The 25,148-nt window shown below is 31.6% G+C and overlaps 1 protein-coding gene across 3 annotated transcripts in view; it reads left to right on the top strand.

The window, feature by feature from the left end:
• Positions 1-339: 339 nt before the first annotated feature.
• LOC141449466 (uncharacterized) overlaps positions 340-25,148 on the top strand; it is a 31,231-nt gene continuing 6,422 nt past the window's right edge. The window contains exons 1-3 of one of the 3 annotated variants that reach the window (XM_074118948.1): positions 340-553; positions 5,506-5,653; positions 20,802-20,973. In XM_074118948.1, coding sequence (XP_073975049.1) covers positions 20,831-20,973 — 143 coding nt within the window. In that variant the 5' untranslated portion in view covers positions 340-553; positions 5,506-5,653; positions 20,802-20,830. Of the gene's footprint in view, positions 666-5,505; positions 5,663-20,801; positions 20,974-25,148 lie in introns of all 3 variants that reach the window. The other 2 variants (XM_074118949.1, XM_074118950.1) reach the window with 2 other exon arrangements.

Raw genomic sequence — 25,148 nt, 5'->3', positions numbered from 1 at the left:
GTGTTCTTGGAACGTCTGTAGTTCTTCATCAACTTCAGTTTCACGAGGTAAAGACAACACAAATTTGACAATAAAAGAACTTATATAATCGTTACAAATATTAAACAGTTTTTTTGGTAATCTACGAGGCATAATTATTTTTAAATAACTAATGTACAACTATTAAAAAACTTTAATGAGGTTTAAGGACGTTCTGCCTACATACTCGCTATTTAGAAATAAATGTTTATTTATACACTCGTTGCAGCTATTTCTCGTTAACACCAATACACATGCTATGTCAATATTACTGGTTATAAAACCTTCAACCTTGTATTAGCAAAATTGTTCACTATTCAGTTGGCAGTCGATATGTTACTTTTCTTCCACCAGAGAGTGCTTTGAGTTCAGTTGAGTTTCCTAGGAAGCGTCATTAGGCTTCACTTTGCTGAAACTAGTATCTTAGGCTGTTATTTGCCTTTGTGAGGGAATCGTTTCTTATTTTCAAAACTTTGTCAAGTGCTGTTTATTTGTTCAAATTTTGCGGAATATTTGTATATTTATTATATAATAGGTAAGCCAATATATGTTACCAAGTCAAGATGATATTCGCAATCCTTTTTGTAGTTATACTTAATTCAAAACGTTTCTAAAACACAACTTATATTTCATCTAAAATTACATCGGTCAGTAGACAATAGCTTTAAGTTGATTATCAATTAATTTATTTTTCTTAGAGTAGTAATTGAAATCGGTTTTACCTTTGTGAGTTTTGCAGTCAAGATGGCTGCCTTCTCTGCCTCGCTTTTACTTGAGATTAAAATGTTGACGTTTTCGATTTCCAGCATTACTTTTTTTTTTTCGTTCCGGATACATTTATTTTTGCCCGTTAAATTAAAAATACAATTTCTTTTTATTTTAGTTGATAAGAGTTAAAGTTTGTAGTAGAACTTGCTGAATTCGAAAAATAACTGATGTTAATGGAAAAAGAAATAGATGCTTTTATTATTTATAAAAAAAAAATATATTATACTATATCCTCCATTTTTGCTGTTAGATAATTTCTTATCAATTTTTAGTAACATAATCATTGTAGTTTAGAGAATGAAATACGACATTTTTTGGCTAATGTTCTTGCAATGGGATGTGTGAATATCAACATTTAAATCTGTTACTACATGCAATTTGTTGATTCTTAAAAAAAAATTGGTTTGTTTGTTTAATGGATTTCCAATACTGATGATTCTAATTTCTGTTCGAATACTTTTTTGTTTTTATTCAGTTTGGTGGTTATGGCCTGAGCGGGTAGAAAGATGTAGAATGAAAGGCAACCATTACGCTTTTAGAGCGTACCAATTGAAAAATTCAGTAATTTTCAGCTTTAAATTATATAGATACAAACATTCTGGATCTAAAATATATATATACCTACTATTTTATTTTTTCAATCTGGAATAGTTGATTACATAAAAACATACGGTGCCCAAAATGGAAAGGACGCTGCCATATACTTTAATAAAAGTACTTACTGATTATTTTTTATTCTTTACAGATTAAGTTGACTAATTTCATTGCTTAATTTGAGGGAAAAAAGATTATTGCCAATTTGAGTCTTAATTTTTTTGTTTATATTAGCCAAGCTTTTTGCCCTTGCAGGAAAAAAGGGTATAACATTGATATTTAAAATAGTTGAAAATAAAAATAAAAAATACCTTATAATTAATTACTAACAATTGCGATTTGTTCACATAAAAGTTTGTCTTCTAACTTGAATGTTTAGGTACTGGGGAGTTTGGTTGGATTTTAGATGTTATTTGTAAAAGAAAATTTAAACATTGCAACTAAATTGGCAATAGTCATTTTTCCTTATGGGTTAATGAACCAGTCTCCAAAAAGAAGTAAAGAGTATTTTACTTTACCTATTATTCTTTGGGTACTAACTGCATAATTATTAAAATTATTTATTGCTTTATTTAAATGATTAGTTTCCTTCATGTTGTTTACGAGACTTTTCTTTTTTTTAAGACGCATGATTCTCATTTTTCATATTTTCCTCGTAAGAGGAAAGTTCGTCCAAGATATTTTCTGAGTTTTTCACCGAGGTATATGTTTTTATGTCCTCTAAGTTCCAAAAAGTGTTATTATTACAAATTAATCTTGTCTGTATATCTTCTGAGAACTTATCAACTAAATCAAATAGAAAAATGCTGAAATCAGGTGCGAATTTTATGGGGTTCCTAGAATAAGCTTTCGAACTAAGACAGCCGGAGAATTGCTACTGTACTGAATTGACTTTTCAATTTTTCAAAATTTTATAAACAACGGCTGTATTTTCTTTTAGTTGTAGTTTCCACACCCACACACATAGATCCGTAAACTTGTTAAAACGTTTGTACTACAAAATACACTTGCCAGTATGGGTAGACTTATCACCTTCATTATTTTTAAAGAACTGTCTGTGTAAACTGGATGCTTATAAACTTTCTAAACGTAAAAGCTATTAATGCAAAGAATAGCTTCTCTGAAAAACTTGTCACTTTAGTATCCGTTTTGTTTAAAAGTAGCGTCGCCAATGTCAAAATATTTAAATGATTATCTTCGTCCATATTCGAATGGTAAAATTTTAAAGCAAATTTTAACATTCTTATTAAGCTGATATCACAATATTGCAGTCTCTTGTTTATTGACAATTCTTGATCCTTTGTTCTTCTAATGTCTAACTGACTGACAAGAATGGGCTTGCCTGGGAGCATGAACATTACATCTCGTTTCTCGTACTGCAAGAATGAAAAACTTTGAAGGTGCAAATTAACTGTACCATTCAACGGATTTAACGGAATAGGTAAAAATCGCTTTGAATTTATGCAATGTAATAAGTTACCTTAACTAATAAATGCCATTCATTGCCCACTTCGGTTCTTTTCCTCCACCTTCTGTGGTACATTTTTTGAAACGTTTATTTTCTTTCTTGCTTCTTCATTTGTTACTCTTCCAAGTCATGCATATATATCGCATATAAAAGTAGTTTAAACTCTAAAGAAATTAAAGTGGATTTCGAAAAAATCGCTGAAAATTGAAAACACTTCTTGTTTATATATCATGTTGGTGAATAATTGTGGAGCAAATATATAATTAATAATTATTATTAATAATCATATAAGAAGGGAACATGTTCTGGTGGCTGCAGTGCACTGAAAAAGGCTTTACATACCTGTGGATCCGATTGGTTATTGGATGCTTGGTGTTGTATCCTTGGTGTATCTCCTAACGTCCTCAATTTCCAATTGAAGTTTCGAAACGTATTAAAGTTTTGCAGAGTAAGGTTACTATTTACGCCTAATCCCGAACAGTGGAGGGCCTTGGATTTAAAGGGAAAGTAGCATTTGGGTGTGCAGTGTAAGAGCCTTGATGTGCTTGCTTACGTGAATGTAGTGCAAATGTATTGTGTTCCTATTGTATACCTAAAGTGCATGGAGTACTGTGCTAGGAACCCGTGGGATTGCAATACCATGAAGCTGCTTAAAAAAGCAACTCTCTTCAGGAATCTTTGGTGCATGGTATTCGCAATTAGTATTCTTTCGCTATGGGCATGTCCTGTGATCGAATTGGTAAATGTTTAATATGCAGTACAAGATTGAAGGTTGTGTGTAGTCGTGGGAAAGTAACGAAAGTTTCAGAATAGATTTGAACTCCTTATCCTTGTAAGAGGAAGAATTGCTCATTAGAAATGTTCGTAACTTTCGTTGGTGATGCGTATATTCGGGTCTTTTGAGTTAGATTATTTTATTTTTTCAATAGGTATATTTTAAAATTAACTTCAAATATTGCAAAACTAAAAACCACATTAAATTCATACTGGAGTGTTTTTTCATATTCAATTGAATAGTTTCTGCAGGTAGCCAAATGAATTGGTGGCTCAAGGTCATAACACTCCTGACAGATGGTACGGTTTACAACCCCACTCCTCTATGCCTTTCCTATGACTACTCAATAAAAAAGTAATCTATTTTTTCAGGCGGGGCTTAACGTCCAACTACCATTTACTAGGTGTCGTGGACGGAGGCGACTAGCAAACCGCCTCTTAACCCCGCTCGGCTACCGCGGCGCCTGACTACTCAATATATACTCGTAAACTTGTTTACTTTATTTTTGGTTATTTTGTGTTCTTCAGAGATCTTGGCGTTCCTATGGGAATCTCTGTCTATCATCATTTAAACCAACGTCCCATACAATTTACACCAACACACATAGGGCCGGCAGATTGGTTGATATCTGCGAAGATTTGGTTTGCAAAGCCGAGTTCATCATTCCAAGCTCAGTTTCACATTTAACAGTTTACAAATGCTTATGCATTGGAAAGCTAAAATATATAGTTATTTGAGGACGAGAGGATATAGCATTCAGCCAATCTTTTGTAATCTAAAGTTAGTTTTAGATCGTTGACTTGAAAAAAATTCTTAAGCATCTTGTAAATTTCATTTTGTTCTTTTTTACTATGGGCAAAGCTCTGTAGATGAGTTGGACCAAAATATTCATTTCTTAAATAATAATACTACCTAATAACAATACCTTTCGCGTTAATGACCATAGTTCTCGATGCAGAAAAATGTTTCATTATTTCATCATTATTTCTAACTTTTTCCCAGGAATATTGACTTTTTGGTGTTCACATATTTCCATATAAAGGGTCACTATAGAAAAATCAGTTATTCAGCCAGCTATATCATTAGTGTTAAGGTAACCCATTACTCCACAACAGATTACTCTTAGGTTATATTTTTTAAAATTTGTAATCAAGTTAATAATTGTTAGAGAAGACAATTGTAAGCATAAGTTTAGATTTGTTTTTAACAAACATTTTTTTCATTAGAGGAACATTTCTATCAGAGCGTTTAGAGTAATTGTAATTTGGCTGTGAAGTTGGGCTGTGGTGGCAATTTTGGTAGTACAAGTTTTATTCCTCCATTCTTGATATTTCCTGTCTGGTTCGAAACTTTCAACTGCAATAATGATTCTTTGTTTATTTTATTGTCTAATCTTATTGTCACTTTCACTTGAATTAAGTGCACTAGATTCAAACAGTATGCTGTAATTATATTGTGTTTTCATTAATTAAGTTCGATTATTTCTACCGCATACCATGCTTGATTTTGTGAGACAATAGATTTGAGAACTTATTTGTAAATTATAGAGGAGAATATGTGCATTGAAGATCTGAGGATCAATAAAGAAGATAATTGCTTATAATCAAAAAATTAATTCCAAGTAGTTTTGAGTAAGATTTTTGTTATTCAGAAAATTTTTAATTTTCTACTCCGAAATCATTTTGTGGGTAATATAGTGATCTTGTCTCTCGACAAAAATTGTATGGTTTTTCAATATTTTACATTTTAGTATAGAAAATTTAGGTTTTTATTCCAGAATCTTCAGAGATTTCTATCTTCTGTATTTACTCTTTGAGTTAAAGTAATTTTATTCAATAAAGTTATAGTATTTTTTACTAACATATTTTCTCATTTGTTAAAGGTCCAAGATTTATTTTGAAGACAAATTTCTTCCCAGTATTTCAATTGGATTACTAAGAAAGTAGATACGAGCTTCAGCGTTGTGCCCTTAGGGTGACAAGCTGCATTTGATTGCTACATTAACCTGATAATTATGCTTGTTTGTTAAGGTATTTAAGGTATTTTACAATTAAGCTTTTATGTGCGTTATTATCTTTGTTTAAATAAAATTTTTAGTATTTTTTTAAGCTATTAATAGTGATTTAAGATGATTGAAGAAACCAGCGTAGGTATTGAGCGTTAATTTTTAAAACTTATTTTTTCTACCTTTACAATCTTTAGGATCTTTGTTCCATGCAAAAATATACTCATTTTCGTCCATATCAGTGCAGTACTGTTTGTTTACCTTTTATTCCTAATGACAGCAGTATGCACTATAAATTTGAGTTGCTGAACATAACAAATGTAGAATAAAAAAAAGGTGATCTTTTACATAAATAGAATGTTAAATTAAAAAAAAAAAACTTGAAGAATGATGTTACATATTATTCTGCTTAGATGACTATAGAAATATTAACTACTGAATGTAACACTAGTAGAACGGCAGATGAAAACAAGATATGTCATCAACTCACTATAAAATACAACAATAATTCAGGAATTTTCTCATCAGCTTAATAACTTTTATTACAAGTTGAATTAACAACGTACTAGCAATGAGGAAACATCAGCAATTTATCGTACCCGTTATTATTATGATGGGTAGTATTTTTCTTTTTTGGCAAGAAGATGAACCGACTATATCATAGTTTTAGAAGGAACTTCAGACTCATAAAAACTATCAAAATTTCAGAAGTTTTAAAGCTAATAATCGTTATATTGCAACTATTTGGATGCACGTTCGAGTTCCTCGAGTAAAAAAAAGGACAATAATTTAAAGAAAAAGAAGAAGTCCATTTCAGCAGTAAACTCTTTGTTTCCAGCCAATACTTATGATTTTTTAGGTATGCTCAAAAAAGTTCTTTTAAAAAGGACAAACCTGAGAATTATGTGCAATTTGAATGTCGCAAGTAAGAAAGGGTTTGAGAGCATTATTAGATAATATTTTAAGATGAGATTATAGGTCCACCTCAAATTTTGGTTTCACCAATTAAATATGTAATGTATTTTAAACAACGACCTTCATTAAATGTCATTAAGGAGGAAGAATTTAGTTACATCGTAATCCATTACTTTCGCTTTGTCAATAATTTTATCGAAAATAATTTTTTTTTTTTGTAATTAGTGCAATGGTGGTTCATCATATAATTTACAGTCAGTGACAGAAGTCACGTAAGTCTAGTTCAAACTAGAAATGGTACAGTCACAACAGTCACATGATTGTTGAGGTTATCATTTTCTATTCAACTTATCAGAAGGTACAAAGATTGCATCAAAGCCAAAGTAGTACTTCTACTTTATAAGCAATATTGATGTAAGTTTAAATCATTGTTTTAACGGAAATTTTACAGGTTCTTTTTTCTTGGCAACTTCTTAAATTCTTTTCTTTTCTTTTTTTCTTGAATCGTTTACTTTTAAAAATTAACCTTAATTGATTAAAATATTAATACATTTCTCGCTTATTAAATGTAATCTATTTTACTTTTCAGTAACATAGATTTTGTTTTATTTTATGAGCATTTATTGCTACTCATGTATTTGAACATAATGTGTTATATCTAATATAATGTTGTTTCATGTGATGTGTCTGTAGTGATACAAAAATATTTTTTTCATTCAAGATTAGATTAAATGGAGGAAAGAATATCTTTGAAATAATGTCTACTGTCCCGTTTATTTATTCAGACAGAATTTTTTTTGTTTTAATTTTCAGTTTTTCTTTATCGACTATGGGTTTATAGGGTAACTTTAATTTTTAACTTATTATCGGAACGCTTAATTTGAGACAGGCCAAGAACAACTGATTATTCAGTAAAATCTATAATGTCCAATTGAAATTTTGTCTATTTCAGTCACACGAAGATATGAGTTTCACATATTTTTTGCTTATTTATTAGTTTTTTTACTAGATTTTGTTTTTCACCATTGTCTTTTTTCATGGCTTGTCTCTATGGTGTTTCTGTGACCTTATGGCTAGCAATTTTCGTGTTTGCTGAGGACTGAAAATACAGAAAAAGGAAGGAATCCAAACTAGCAAACATTAAGAAATAAATTTTTTATGACTTTAATTATTTTCGGTTGCTCATTTCTTGTGCAAGACTTTCTTTTTGACTTATTGTGTTTTTATAATCCGAAACATAGCTCTTAATTCGCTTTAAGATAAGAATTCGAGTCAAATTAGCCATCCAATAGAGTTAGAGCTTAGAGCATCCACTGCATCAGAACATAACGGGAAAAATACTTGAGTGAAAGTTTTAAAAATCGTGTAAATAAGCAGATGTGGCGCATGAAACAACTATTTTGCCTCCGTTTTTTAGAAAGATAATTTGGAGTCAATTGCTTCAAATTGCTTCTTTTAGCCTCTTTTAAGCTATCCTTATATGAATTATGAATAAGAGAACTACACGTAAAGCTTGGTAAAACACTTTTAATTTTTAATCTAATGTGGAAGAAGACATCTTCATTCTTGAAACGTTTTGAATCTCCTTAATGCTTGGTAAGGTAATTGGAAGTCGAGTTAAAATAGCATTAGTATAATTAAAATCAAACGAAACGGCAGAAAACAAAATGATAGAAGAAATTACCCCATCACATATATATAATATTAATAACATTCAAATGAAAAGTTGGGAATCTACTAAATTAATAAGCAGAAATACAAATACAATTTGTATTGACTTTTTTAATTCCATAAGAAGTATCTACTAATCCAAAGCTAACCAGATTTGTAACAATACACGAATTAAAAAGTTAAATTTTCAGCATACCTTAGCTTTTGTTTAAAATTTGTTCGTAAGTAGTTCTAATTATTTCTTTTATCAAAAATTTGGAAACTTCAAGTAATTAGCGGGTAATTTATATTTCCTTTTTTTGATTTTTCGTAATTTGCTTTCGTTGGACTGTTGGAAAAAGTGAATATGGCTAGTAAAAGATTGTGTTTATTTATAACAAACTGCAATTATCTACGTATTGATTTACCTTTTAATTCAATGCACTTTGTCCGCATTCAATGAACACTGCTACTACAATCTTTTTTTATTTTATTTATTTATTTAAAGTGCGTCTACATATTATGTCGTCATTGGAACTGTTTAAGAGTGCATTTTACCGACAACACTGTCCTTTCTCCGGACGGTGAGCTGTAAGTTCGAAGAATAGAAAATCAAAGGGTGTCAGATTCAAGCTAGGGATCTCCGCGTTGAAATTTAATTCACTAATCCCCTAAGTGAATCCTCTACTTGGCTTCTACCATTCACAAAGCTTTCTTACATTTAATGTTTAGTATACAATATACCATTTCTTTCTTTGATTCGTCTATCTTGTTGGATTAGCGATCTAAAGCACCTTTAATTGTCAACCAGCTAATTGTACATTTTATGCTGTAAATTTTCTCGATGGATTTATCTGTGTTCGTAGTTTTGGGCCGACCATCACAGTAATCAGCTTCAAGAGAAAGAACTGTACCATTAAATGCAGCCATCCATTACTAAACTTTTGAAAATGAAGATCAACTCCTAAAACCTTCTCCAACTTTTGCATAAATTTCAATAGCAATCCTCCAAAACGAAAAATTTTATGAGGCACATTCACATTCATCCATTTCAACGAAATACAGAAAACATCCATTTTAAAAACTATTTTGACCGAGCATGTCGTTCATTGAAATTGCAAATTGTCCATTAGGACAGTTGTATAAGGGTTGATATATTATTGAGATATGTGTAAAAACCTAAAATTTCATTCATAGCGACACATGGCCAAGAACTTACTACCTCATCCTCTAGATAATTTGTTATACGCATCAACTTTTAACTTGCATCCGATACTCGGTTTGTGATAGGGTATTTTAACTATTTATACAAAATAAGGAAATCTATTAAAATCTTCATAAATTCTCAAAATCAATAATATTATTTACACATATATACCAATATATAAGACCAACTGAAATTTCATTCAGCACTTAGCAAAGTACAGCACATGACTGCTTGCTTAGACAAGCTCTGGCAACATAAATCCCAGTAATTGACATCTACATAACCCACACATCTTCGTAAGTATTATGTGTTCATTTCTACCTACAGGTAAAGAGGTGAAAAAGTCCTAAGTGAAGGGTTAATTAAATACCACCATTATTGTTCTACTCAAGGAGAATTACAGTGGCTGTTTATAGATAGTTGGCTCGACTATAACTTTCAGCATCGCTAATTGCCTCTTCGTGACATTATCTCTGCAGCACGTTTAAATAATGCGTTTTGCGTTTGGCGCACACGGTTGAGGCTTCAGTGTGCCCTCTCTAGCCAATGCTTTGGTGTCTATTCACAGCCTCATTACAGGACAATCGATTTACCTTTTTTTTTAATCAACAGAATCACATAATTTCTAAAGAAAACTCAATTAATTTTTAGGTTCATTTCTGTAACATTTTTAAAGTTTTAGGGTTTTATTTTTTTAAAATTTATTGGTATGTAATGGGCCTGAAAAGCCCATCGCATAGCAGCTGCATCACAGCGAAGAGCACTGAGAATAACATTACTTATCCATGTGAAAGAAACAGTGCCTACAGTTATTTTGCTTGGCCTGGTGTTGCGGTCACCATATTGTTAGCACAAATGAAAATTAATCTACATATACATATTTATATATGCTCATTCTATCTCAGAAATCTCTGGAATATTTCTTTTTTTATCATCCAAGGCGCGTCAATCCATCACCAGACGGTGGTTGTAACAAGCACCCAGAATGAGAAAATCGAAGGTCTGGCAGCTGGATTCTAAACTGTGATCTCCACATGGGAATCCAGTACGCTAACCACTGAGATCATCCCATCCCTCTCTGAACTATATCTATTAATTTATTCTCATTTCTTTCTCTCCTAAGTAATTGTTTCAATTATTTTTGGATCATCTCAACTCAAATTTAGATTCATATAAATCAAATTAACCAGGACTTCTTGTAAATTTAACATTTACTTCTACCAAAACTTAAATGTAAGGTACAATAAAGTTGTGTCTGACAAATATTTTATTGTTGCGGGCTAATGTAAATTACATTTGACAATTTAATGATTTGATTTTTTGTCTGGAAAAATTTCGTTGATGTGATCATTAGTGTAATCTTAGTTGGATCTACCTTTTTATTTGAACTTGAATTCGTTTGAACAATTATCTACATTCCCTCCAGTTTTTAATTTTTGAAAAGGATTGTATTTGGAATTCTAATTAATGTAAAAATGTTTAGTTTCTTTTAAAATTTATTGTAATATCAAGTCTTCAAAAAATAAAATAAACAAAAACATGAAATTACCTAAAAAATATAAAAAAATATCGTGATAAATAGTTACCTGAAAATAATACAGAGAAAAAAGGATAAAACAGGTTTTGTCAGCAGCAACACCAGTAATTTGAGAAGATAATTTTTTTTTAATGTATGATAACATTTTATGAAAAACCTATTGAACCTTCCTAAACGATAAAATTTATTTTTATACAGTAGGACAGAAATTGAATGCAAATTACTCATAATCTTTAACTTGACAAAAATTAGATGTTTATTATTATCATTTTTCATCTCCGAATTTGATCTGAAGTTTTCTTGCACAAAGAACACTTGCTTTAATGTAGCAGAACTCTCAGCCAGCGTCATTTCGCAAGGATCGATTTTTTTTACAGGAAAATTTATGTTTGGGAGGAGATGCAATTTACACTTCCTGATGCAGTCATGTACAGTTGAACTAACTAACTAATTATTGGTTAGTAGTACTAGAGAGTGCATTCCAAATTACCATAACCTCAAGTTTGAAGAAGGAGAAGTATTTAACGAAGTGCAATTTTAAAGAAGGGTTTGGACACGAAACGATTTTAATACAGATTTACATTGCTTTTTACACAGATCAGCATTTATCTTTTCTCTGCTTGTTGCAATCTTCCATGAAAGAAAATTTCAGAGATTTACAAAATTTTAAGGGATTAATGCAACATTCCATTTCATGTGATCCAATTTACCTGCAAAGTTCCTTTGTCATTTAATAATTTCCAAACAATACTCATTTTTTTCAGTCACGAATTTATTACAAGTACCTTTTTTGTATTGAGCTTTGATCATTATTCGCTATCTTCTTTTATATAAAACTTTATCACATATATAAAATCATCAGCGACTAGCTGAGGCAAAGAATGTCTTCATCTAAATGATTTAATTTGATAACGTTGCTCTTGTCGAAACAAAAAAAGAAAATCTAATGTTTGCTTTTAGTAAAGGTGTTCAAATCCAAAATGAACGCTTAAGGAGTCTACCTCAGTGGTTATCCTTTTATCGGCTTTCAAAAAAAAAAAAAATATTAATTTTTTTTTGTAATCAAAATCAAATTCATGAAGTTATAGTCCATTTTTGGCCTTCTCTAATGATTGTGAATTCATTAGCAATGGCGCTAAAATAATTTAATTTGATCAATTTAAACTTTTGCTTTAACGAACGTTAGCAATTTATATTTAAAAATTGTGCGTATAAATATGAACACTGACGACTTTGTAGGATTGGATAGTTCTTTAAAATTTACTTAGTTTACTTTTGATTGAATATGATTAATCATTTTTAATATTGCTATTAAACGCATGAATTCCTAGGGTTTGGATTATACTAAAACAGTTAATGATCTCGGTTAATGTTTTTTATTACTTCTTTTTATATAATTAAGTGGCATCTGAAACATTGCAAGTTAATTCTTTTTGCTAAAATTTATTGCTTAAAAAAAAAAACTTTCCATACACACTTCATTTTTTTTACACTAATTGGAAGTAACAAGTTTTGGCCTGATAATTTTTACGAGCATATTTAAAAGCTAATATTGATAAAACATGTATTTATTTAAAAGATATATTCGCTTGCGAGGTTTCCGCAAATTAAGGTTTTTTTAATGTATTTTTTTTTCTCCAGAAATTAAAGAAAAATTTCTTGATGAAATTTTTTCATTGGATCATTATTATTATTTACTGTGCAATGTTAGGACGGAAAATAAAGCAAATCTTATTGGTTCAAAAAAATAAAAGTGTTAATAAGACTACTACGGTATCGTCTAAATCTTTCGCAATTAAGAAAATTATTAATTTTAATGTAACGGTGTGAGTTAAACTAACACATGATTGTTGATCCTTATGCAAACTGCTAACGTGCTTCGGATGGTAATATTTTAATAAAATTTTCTTGACACTATAAAAAAATTATGTTTTCTTTCTTAGCTACTTATTACATTGAAATTCCTCATTCTTTTTTGTTTATGTTTTGTGAGCAGTAACTTCATTCCGTTTCGTTGTACAGCAAATGCTTTTTAATTCAAACTACTTCAGAGATTTTTGTTTTTGTTTGGTTTAATAGAAAGTATTTAATTACATTGATTTATTTATTCGATTTTCTATTTTTTATCATCAGTAACTTATCAACAAATAAGTTGGTCTGCAAAGTTACAAAAATAAATTTACTTTAATTTTTTTTAATGGTTTGAGTACCAACAAAATGTTTCAGTGATTTATTTTTTGCTATAAATCCTTACATTCATTGAAAATATGCTTTCATCATATCTTAGCCAAATTGCTCCTTGTCTAAATTTTAACTCAACATTCATGAACGTACATCTTACATGATGCATAAGCTATGCATTCTTTTTACAGCCTGTCTTAAAAAGAAGGGACTCAGACGCTGATACGAATCAGATTTGGTGATTTAGATGATTGTATTTAGGGCTCAAGAGAAATATTCTGATATTATGACAATTTTAGCTATTGTAAATTTAAAGAGCTGACTCTTTGAGATTGAAGGTGGAAGATAAGGTAGCTGTAAATTGATTATGCTAAAACAAAAAATAAGTCTTTAATCGCCGCGAACTGTGTATAGTAAAAGCGTTTAAGTAGTTTTAGCCGTAGATAAAGTTCATAACTACTGAAAGTATATAATCTATAGAACAATTTGCAACAGCTTCTTCAATATTGACCATAAAAGTGAACAGTATTTCAATTGGAGTAAGGAGGAGAAAGGTGTAGTATTAAAATATATTACAATTACATCAATAATGATTTCAAGGTGATTAACATGTTCCTTTTACTTGCAAAAGAATTGAGCATTAGCTCCAACATTAGTATTGATCAGCTTCAGTTTACCTCAACTTATGCGGACTTATTGAAAAAAAGTTTTGTTATAGAAGTTCTTATTTAAACACAACCGAACTTCATCTTGAATCTGACAGTAGTTTACAAAACGCCTTCATTAAGTTTCAAGCTAAATTAGGCGACCGTTTCAAATCGGTATTATTGGACTGCTGCATTCAGGTTCACACTTTGGAAACTGCAGTCATTGTAGGTGGGCAATTCATAATGCGATCTTCTTTACAATGTATACGTATATCAAAGGCTAATTTCCAAATACCAATAAGAGAATTTTGAGTTTTTATTGCTACACCTTGATTAATATTCTTCAGTTCATTTAAGACAAAAAACAAATACAATTTAAAATATTCGTTGCAGGAAAATTGACCGTTAGGGGTTTTAGAAGTTCTGCAACGCTTAACATTTTTTTTTTTTTTTTAAACTGCAACTTTAGAATAATTACATTCCAAAACTCGTATAGTATGAAATGGTAATTCTGGAGTTACTAGGGTCGTTGAAGCATTTTTTTTGTGGGGTAAATTGTTCATTTTCATTTGTTAATTACGCATACCTCTGCAAATGTGTGAATACAAGATGTCTAATTTATGTTGTAACACCGAGCTAGCTCAGCATCACTACCGGGAGGACATTATGAGTGAAAGCAACCAGCGCTTTGGCACTCTCTAGGTTGGCAGGAAGAGGCTGGAAAGTGAGGAGATCGCGGGAACGAAAATAAGACTTGACAGAAGAACCCGTTTTTTAAAACATTCCAACGAATTGTAATCAATGAATTGAATAATTTTATCTCAGCAGCAGGATTACAGAAGATTTATTTTATTAGATGTGAAGTTTTTGATTCTTCTCCGTTTCGGAGCTTCTTTCCAAAGACGTCACTGGGTCACTTGGCCAATATTTCTTGGGATTCATTTTTTTTCATTAGGGCAACAAAGTGAGCATAATAAAAGTTCTATAGTAAAATTGACAATATAAAAACCTAATGATTGTGTTGAACAAAACTACATTTTGTCGCCCTGAACAAAGAAGTATAAAATTTCACAAAATATTGGCCTAAGAAAAAGTACTCGATTGATTTCTTCCAGAGAAAAGAAAGAAATTCTAAATAGATCGTAAAATCATCAAATTAAATAATAAATTTTCCCTTTTTTCTGAGTGGTTTTGGTCATGGAAGTTTGGTTAGGCTTAGAACTTCAGAATTTCTAACACTCAAAACAGTATACCTATCCTTTTCTGAATGTGGATTAAAAGCGGAGAGTGGAGAAAAAAAAAAGCGCTGATAAATTTTGTAAAAATTTGAGATTTTGAGACTTGGCCTACCAAGCCACTTATGAAGATCTACACATTTAAGTGAACATGGAAATTTCTTTTTAGGTTGTACTGAGGCATCCTGTCTGGCCTTTAAAGCCACCACTTTCTGGCATTTTACGGTTTAAGAAGAAAAGCTAATAAAAATTAAACTCTACACAAATATTTCAACTACGAGGGTTGGCTGAAAAGTATACGAGGGTCGTTTGAAAAGTCCGTGCAAAAATAAAAACTACTTAATTTTTTGGAGTAAACCTTTTTTATTTTTCAACATAGTCTCCTTTTAGGCTTATACACTTCGTCCAACGCTGCTCTAGTTTGTTGATCCCTTCCGAATAATAGGATTTGTCCAAGTCTGAAAAATAGCCATTCGTTTCTGCAATCACCTCCTCGTTTGAATAAAATCTTTTTCCCGCCAGCCATTTCTTCATATTGGGGAACAAATAGTAGTCCGAGGGAGCCAAGTCTGGAGAATGGGGGGGTTGTGAAACGAGTTGGAACCCTATTTCCATTAATTTTGCGACCACAACTGCTGAGGTGTGAGCTGGTGCGTTGTCGTGATGGAAAAGGACTTTTTTGTGGGCAAATCGTGAGCGTTTTTCTTGCAGCTCGGTTTTCAAACGGTCCAATAACGATGAATAATATGCACCTATAATAGTTTTACCCTTTTCCAGATAGTCGATGAGGATTATTCCTTGCGAATTCCAAAAGACAGTCGCCATAATCTTTCCGGCCGAAGGAACGGTCTTCGCCTTTTTTGGCGCAGATTCCCCCTTGGTAACCCATTGTTTAGATTGTTCTTTGGTCTCAGGAGTGTAGTGATGTATCCATGTTTCATCCACAGTGGCGAAACGACGCTTAAAGTCCTGCGGATTCTTCTGGAACAGCTGCAAACCGTCCTTGCAACACTTCACACGATTTCGTTTTTGGTCAAGCGTGACCAATCGCGGCACCCATCTTGCGGATAGCTTTGTCATGTCCAAATGTTGATGCAAAATATTATGTACCCGTTCATTCGAGATGCCCACAGCACTAGCAATCTCACGTACCTTCACTCTTCTGTCATCCATCACCATATCATGGATTTTATCAATGATTTCTGGAGTAGTAACCTCAACAGGGCGTCCAGAACGTTCAGCGTCACTTGTGCCCATATGGCCACTCCGAAAATTTTGAAACCACTTATAAACTGTTCTAATCGAAGGTGCCGAGTCACCATAATGTTTATCAAGCTTCTCTTTAGTCTCCTGAGGCGTTTTACCTTTCATAAAGTAGTGTTTAATCAACACACGAAATTCTTTTTCGTCCATTTTTTGAAAATCACTCGACTTCCTCGATTCAAACGAATGCCAAACACAAAGATATAGACCGATCTGGCTGAAACTTAGTGTGTTCTTCCAAGAGATGCTACTAACTAAACATAACCTCGATACGCGCCAGTAGTGCTATCTCTCTGACTTTGCACGGACTTTTCAAACGACCCTCGTATTAAAGTACAATTCTTAAGCTTCACAATTATGTATTGCTTTTCAATGTATTCACCATTAACGCTAATACATTTTTCCCAATGTGAAACAAGTTTTTTCATACCGTCTCTGAAGTATTCTTTTGACTTTTCTTGAATCCAGGAATTGACAGCTGCCTTCTCTTCATCGTCTGAGGAGTAGTGAGGAGTACACTTGAGGTCTCTCTTGACTAGAGGAAACAAATAAAAATCGCAGGGGGCAATATCCGGGGAATAAGGAAGGTGTGGAATTGGTTCAAACTTCAGTTTTTTTAGAGCCTCTGCAGTTTCGCGCGAGCGTTGTCGTGTTGCAAGATTATTGGTGCCAAGTTGCCTCTAACACGACAAACTCGACGTCGGAGGTTTCTTAGAGTCTGTACGTACCAAGAAGAATTTACCGTTGCCCCTGGTTCCAGGAAAATCGGTCACATAAACTTGGTGAGCATACCAAAACACGAGGAGAAAACGCATGTCGATATTCAGTGCTCTGCTTTTTCGCTTCTGGGTCGTAATGATGGACCCATGATTAGTCCCCTGTCACAATATTCAAAAGAAAGTCGATACCAGCACGGTGTTTATCTCGCAGTGACTTAGCACAGTACACGTGTCCATACTTCGGCGTCTAAAAATACACTGGCTGAACGCAGCGAGTTAAAACTGCGCATACATAATAAGGGGACATGTGACTTCCAAATGCCACCTCGCGCGCTTTTTGAAGTTCTTCGTTCGCTCTCTGCAAGCATGTGTGCATTACTTTTCAGCCAACACCCGTAGTATGACTGAATTGAAATTTATTTTCTCGTTTTGCAAGAATTATTTTATTGTTAAATTTAAGTAGGGTTGGGATTTCTACTTGAGAAATCTAGATGAAGTGCTTTGAACAAATATCTTTTTGATAATTATTTGATTGGTGTTTGCGTTTGGTTCTGTTAATCGACAAAGTTGAGCATTTCCAACCTTACCATTATCTTCAAACTTGCAATTTTAGTAATTCATTAACTTCGCATTAATATTGTTTAAAGAGAAAGCCTACTAATTATGTGGCAACATAAAGGTCTGCCAAACCACTCTCTTTCCCTCTCTTGTACGCAAGAAGGACGCCATCATTAAATAAACATTGGAACAATTTTCAAGATAATCTAAAACTGAAGTTCGTTTAGTGAGGTGGTACTTCTCAGTAGAGGGATATCGCAAACATCCTGTGGGGACCACGAAGCGTTAATTTCGTTCTAAATTCCATTTTGAAATCTTGAAGCGATCGCAATTCTTTCTTCTACCATTAACTAACTACTTGGACAAAGTTTGTAAGGTGTTCATCTGTTTCATTTAAAAAAAATTGAAATTTCACTAACATTTAAAAGTGGGAGAGAATTGAACCCTGTCAGTTGTAAGAATCAAGGTTTGAAATAAAATTAATGAATCATAACGTTCAAAGTATTTTATAAAAATGATCTTAAAAATATTCTTGCTAATGCGAAGTTTGGGATTGGAGATTTCGGTCGTTCCAACTATCTAGTAAAACTGCAAGTGTCGCCCAGCTTTAAAAGAAGAAATCAAAAAAGAATTACAGGATGCATAAACGCAAAAAACATATTAAGCAATTTTATTTTATTTAAACGAAAGCTGGTGCACTTGATATTTTTACAATACTAGAAAGCATAGTAGATCTAAAAATTCATTGTTTTCATTACCTCAATTTAAAAAAAAAGTTATTTCCTATTACTGGCAACAGGTGTCGCGGATGTGTAGGTTAGGTTAAAGAAATTTCATTGAAATTGGAATCTGTAAATGTGGGTGTTTAGAGGGATGCTGCTGCAGTTCTTCGCCAAAACCTGGTCAAAACTACCGCCTCACACGTATAGTTTCCATGGCACCTCGGTAGCTGAGGAGTGATTAAGTTTTATGCGATTCGAAACCCGGTTTTGGTCTAGTTTGTTCGTAAGAAAATTAGTGATTGGTAAGTTAGCAATCTGACCATTGCATCTCGTATGAGTAAGTAAGTAGTTGGACGTTATATTCCGCCTGAAAAAAAGGCATTAATTCACCATTCTTAATTTCGCTGAACGCTTCTAAAATAGATTTTGAATCTAATTTTTGTTTTTATTTGAAACTACTCTTACTATTCCTGCTATTTTAGTAATCATTACAAATTTTGGACCTGATAACTTACTTTCAAAACATGACCAATTTTCCAAAAATTTTCTTCCCTTAATTAGGGTTTCTTTGAAAAGGAATAGCTTCTGCTTGTTCAGAATAAATAGCTTTCCTATTATTAATAATTAATTTTTAACTTTAAGCTTGCGTCCATTGATGGACCTGTAAACAATGATTTTTCTACGCATCCTTCCAGTCGAACGAAGAAAATGATTTCCTTAATAAATCGTTTTTATAATTTTCTTCTAGGCAGTGTGAAGTCCAAATGGTTATTACTTACTTTTTGAAGTTGTAATTCGGCTCATTGGGCCCATACTAGCACCGGCAATTTTTTTGGGGGATTCTTGAAAATGAAAGTATTTAATGGGGGAAAATACGATTGTTGGAATTTCCTCTGGGACCTATTATTTCTTTTAATTTGATCATGTTTATTTTAACTGTTTAACTGAAATTAATAATTTAATCAAACAGCTTTGTACCATTGTATTAAGCTGAATAGGTAAGTACACATAATGACTTTCAAAAGAAAACAAAATCGCGCTAGACATCTCATTCAATAATTTTTGTTTTTTATAAATATACTATATTGAAAGTGCGATAAAATTAATAGAAATTCAAGTTTGTATATTACTAGTATTATTGACCAGTTCAAAATTCATGCTTTTGGAGAATTGGTGCGAGACATTCTTAGATCAGAAAGAGCTTCATTATTCATCTTTCATAGCATAGTGACCTTTTGAATGATTCAAATCATCTTTCTAGCAAACCACATTTTGCCACGTATAGTTCATTATTTCAAACTTAAATACAGTTTACTGTGAAATATATTTCTATTTAATGTGCATAACATTATGAAGATTTATTCTTAAAAAAAGTTGACAAAAAGCAACTTTACTATTTGTATGGTTTTTGATAGTAAAAGCAGAGAGCAGTATTTGACTACAAACAGACCACCATTCGCTTAAGGGTAACAATATCTTTAAAAAATGATTTATCGTAGATAATGAATAACAATGCCTGTCTGAGTGACATAATTATTGTAGCAAACAAAAAGTTTAGATAAAATTATTGTATCATTTGGTACAATTAGTGATTTTACAGCCAGTATATTCCAGAATTAATTACCATCTGCGATAATGATTGGTCTAAAAATTTTATTTTATTGAACTATAAATAGTTTTCCAAAAAAGGAGATAGAACGTTTTCTAGTGAGGAGACAGCGTGAGGCAGTCATTTATTACAGAAACCGTGTTACAACTAAACTCTCAACTTGATAGGAATTTTTGATAAAAAAAAAAAAGAATATGAAAAATATAATGCATCTAAAGTTTTTAGGATGAAAATTTAAACGAAGTATTTCATTCAGTTGAAGAGAGTTCTTAAATATAGAATTCGAATTCAAATTCAGTCTTAAGGAAGAGGTAAGTGTGTAATAAGAAGAAAACCTTCCAAGTACAATTCATCGAAAATCTCATAAATGAAATTACAAGAAATTGTTCAATGTATGTGAAATTCTTCCATTATTAGTGAATTTGCAAAATATTAAAATTGCAGCGAAAAAAAAGATGCATTTGAGAAATAGAATTTTTTAAATAATGAAGTTTAAAACTGCCAAAAAGAATGCAATTATGCAGACAGTTGCTTTTCAATTTTATGACGCAGTAAGTAAAAGGACAATCGAAACCGAGACTGTTAGACCATCTTATTATGAAAAAAATCTCATTTATTTTCATAACTTTTGAAACTAAATGGGAAATCGTCCAGGACCCAATTCATTTACTATAAAAAAACCCATCCATCATAAGCCCTGTTTTGATATAACTCTCTAATTATTCAAGTAAAGGTGAAGTTTTTATAGTAGTTATCTAGGATATCATCTTGATTAAAACATCCTTACTTAAATCAATAAATTAAACTTTTATTTAATTTTTTTATTTTGTTTTTATTTTATTTTTAATGATTAGTTAATATCATATCTAACACTGCAATAATTGTTTTATTTTGATGTATGACGTGTACCTTGCTGTTGTATTCAAATAGGAGTATTGGATTCAAAGGACACTATCAACATGAGCGTCATCATAAGGCTGCAAAATCTTCCCTGGTCTGCCAATGCCGCAGATATCAGAACTTACTTCAGTGGTTTATCAATTCCAGAAGGTGGCGTTCACATAGTCGGCGGGGAGCAAGGGGACGCATTTATTGCTTTCAGGTACTCGCATCAGCAATGTTTTGATGATTTACCACATTTTTTAAAATATAAGAGAAATAATTCCATACTTCAGTAAAATTGAGGTCTTTATATTTAGAAGAAGATGGGTTTGTCTTTTTACATCTTATGGTTTAATCATAAGTACGTGAAAAGGTAAGTCTGTCTAAAGTTTTGAACCTTTTATGAATAGCATCGATATTAAAGATGAAAGATAGTGTTCAACACCACAATGAGAGATACATTATTGTCATAGATCTTCAGTTGGAAGGGTATCTATAGTTTTGATAATTGAGATGGTAATTCACTAAAATATTTTCATTTAAATAATTTAATTTTTATGATTAGGAATTTCTGATAAAACACCAAACCAGCATGTTGTTTTTATAATTGAACAGAATGCTTGTGGTATTTATGTGGGATTAAGATTTTTTAAAAATAATATTCCTGCTTTCTATCATTTCATTTTACTTCATGAACTCTGAATAATTTAAGGCGACAGTTTGTAAGAAATTTTGTCGCGTAGAAAGTTATATAAGCAAAAAAGTTGAAATTAATTTTCTGTTAGAATATATAGATTACAAAATTTTAGCCGATTTTCCAAGGTAAAAATTTATTTAAAACTTCTTTACTAATTAAATTTTGTAGTGTGACTCCAGTAATAAAGAGGTAAATAATTGTCTCGTTTAGGTAATAAACTACTTTTTACATAAGCCCCATCAAAAGAAAATTCTGCTAGAAATAAAACCATCATAATCTTCAAATTGATAAATCATTCATAAATTATTATTTTTTTTTATACGTCAAAACGTGAGTTGATTTTGCAGAGATTGATTTTACAGATTACCTCGATTTATTTGCTGAAAGAATGAGAGATTAATTGGTTAATATAAGGATGCGTGAACGTATCTTATAAAAAATTTAAAAAAACCTGATGAATGCTAATAAATATATATTATATCTCCATGAGTAACTAATTCCAAAAGATGCTGGTAGTCAACAGATTTTTGTTCATTTAGAAATTGAGAAATTACTTCACACAGTTCTGTTATAAGAGGAGAAAAGGATTCTGCTTGAATGAGTCCATACATTTTTTCACAATTCCCAAATTTATTATGGATACATGCCAGTATTTTCAAGCATGAAAACAAGTTTATTTTAAAGAATTGAACTATATAAATCTGTTTAACATTGTTTAAAATTAAATTGTGAATTAAAAAAATGAAAGAATTAACTAGAATACCAAAGCAAAGTAGAGTAATTTTTTGCCAATTTCACGATAATTTTTCTGTCTGAATTTGTATTTTTGATGTCTTGAATTTTTCTTCTAGTACTACAGACTTTTGAGATTGAAATTGATTAATGTGTTGATTTCTAATCAACAATAATTATAAACAAAAAATTTAGTTTTATAAGGTATCTGCAATTGCACTGAAGAAATCATTTCTAAAAATGAAATATCTTTTTTTAAAAATATTTGTTAGCATTCCAGTGAAAACGGTAGCTAGTTTAGAAGGAAGATCATTTTCTTTATGGGATTTAGTGAAAATTATAAAATTGGATTGAACTGGTGGATGACGATAGTAATACATGGTAAGAAAAAAAAAATGAAAAATATTTTTCAATGTACGAAGCACAAATATGAGTGTTACATCTTTTCGTTCATCTCCAACTTCCTAACTGAAAAAAAAAACAACCCCTAAGTTCTACTCTTAAACATCAATTAAATCAAATTCAAACCTTAAATTTTTGGAAGATTCTGGCGTCATTTTTTGTAAAATACATTTTGTAACAGACTATTAATTCATGTAGTGTTGTAGTGAAGGAAGGGATTAGCTATGCGGTTAGCGTATTGGATTCCCACGCTGAGATCCCGAGTTCGAATCCAGCAGCTGGCCCTTAGATTTTCTCTTCCTAGGAGCTTCTTACCGGGCACCAATAACCTCAGAAGTTGACGCGCCCTTAAATAATAATAATGTAGTGCCCTCGCGCTTTTTTTTAAAAAAAATACTCTTCCTTTTATTAATACTAAATACTCTAAATTGTCATGCTCAAAAGCATTTAATTTCAGATATGTAATCTAAGAAGAAGAAGAAGAAAAAAAGATATCAAATAGCTCTGAAGAGATTAATGCTTTAAACTAAGATAGGTAATTTACGACAATGCACCTACATATGATACTCCAAAAACTTTCAAAATTCTATAAAGAGACGTCGAAGAAATGATACATTTGTAAAATATGATGATATATTCGATTTTAAATAATACTCCTCCAATGAAATGATTTATAAAATAGCTCTGGAAAGATAAGTGCTTTATACCATTGATTAGGAGGGTTATTCAGTACTAAGCGCCTAAATATGAGAAGATTACTTCCAAAATATCACTAGTCCATTTTCTTAAACTTTCAAGAGACTTTAAAAATGAAACTTTTTTTGAGAGAAAGAACAATTAAGGAAGCTATTCTAGATGTGTTGGCCATAGACGTTAGATGTGTAGACATTAAGTTCTTAAAAAGAAAACGTTTCTAATTTGAATTTAACCGCTAGATGAAAAGGTATTGTCAAGTTGATGATGTTAAAGGGCCTTGATAAATTTGAACTTTTTCTGAGATAAAAAAAAAAATTAAGATAAGCATTTCATATTAGAATTGGGGGCGGGTCTTGTTTTCCCAATCAATACAACCTAAACAAGCTTATTAAGTAGATCCCTTGTAGTTGTAACAACAGGAGAAACCTTTCCATTTATTGAGGTTTAGGGATTTACCAAATGTCATTTATGGGTATTTATTGGCATCTACATCGCAAATTGGTGGTAGCAACGCCAGAAGGCCTTTTCTTATTCTCCGCCCAGTTGAATTTGTTCCGTATTATGAATTATTTATCAGCTTTATTGAATTTGGCATTGCTTTCTAATTAGGAACAAATACTTCTTTCAATAATCTTTTGGTATTTCTTCAAAATCTAAAGGTATTTAAGGAAATTCAAGGATGTCGTTTTTGCCTGATCCTGAGTGATAAAAGTTCTACCAATAAGAAAGTAACTGGTTGCTCAAAAAGGTTATAATCCGTGGCTAGAAGTATATTGTGTATGGCAGATAACACCTTATTCAAGTTTTGTACCCTAATTTGTGACCCCTACTATTGATCACGGCTATTGGCGTAATTTCTGTAAATTTCATTGATTCCTCGACAATTTTTCTGCAATTTTCGTTTCACCAAAATTCCGCTGACTTTATTATTTTTTAAAAGGGGTTTTTGCATTTAGTAATTGAGATACTCACTGCCCAGGACTTTTATTTTCCTCTTATTATACAGGACCCACTTTTATTCACAAGCCACGAATTGATATAAATTGGGTCGTGGAGTTATAGAAGAAGGGTTCCCTCCTCCAAAAAATATAAGCCAAACAAAATATTTTTTGACTGCTAACTCACGAGGTTATTATAAAAGAATGATGGGGATTTGAACATGAATTAAAAAAATGTACAATCAATTGTATATTCAAAAAATAGTAATGGTATTATCTTAAAATAGTTTTGTATTTATTAATTATGCATCGCAAAATGGCACAATTAGTCGCTAGTGCAATCAGTATTCGATTTCTGTTCAAATTCGGCGTAACTTCTATTACTGTGGCTTTAATGTGTTTTGCAAATTAACAATCTTTTTACTAGTAAAAATCGCAAGAGATCTTGTCCCAACTACTTAGTGGTCATGTTGTAAGACCTACTCGAACAAGCCATCGATTCGAAATCTGTTATTCAAAGCTTCACAGACGATTGATTACGAGGTAGGTCTTTATGTATTCATTCCAAGTATTTGAGGTTTTACACATAATAAAAAAAACATAATTCATTGTGCTTTTTAATTCATGGTAAACATCCCACCATTCATAATTACAATGTTGCTGATTGGATAGATGCTCGACTGAAACAAACGTATAATGGAGAAAAAGCTGTTCGTGCTCCTCAGAAACTTATAAAACACCTCGAATAAAAGATTAAAATTGCAGCACAGTACTACTGATACACTTGCAACATTTGAGATATATTCCAATAGGCGCATTAAAAATCTGTGTGACAAAATTATATGTGGAAGAAGCAAATATACGCAAGATAGCAAACAAATTGAACATTGTACCAAAGTAGTATTTTTCTCAAAATTCGAATGAAAATAA

Source organism: Rhodnius prolixus, unplaced genomic scaffold (assembly GCF_049639745.1).
Source record: "Rhodnius prolixus isolate KJV_2025 unplaced genomic scaffold, Rpr scaffold_2, whole genome shotgun sequence".
NCBI classification, from domain to species: Eukaryota; Metazoa; Arthropoda; class Insecta; order Hemiptera; family Reduviidae; genus Rhodnius; species Rhodnius prolixus.
Note: the sequence above shows the minus strand (reverse complement) of the source record. Positions and strands in the feature narration are given on the sequence as shown.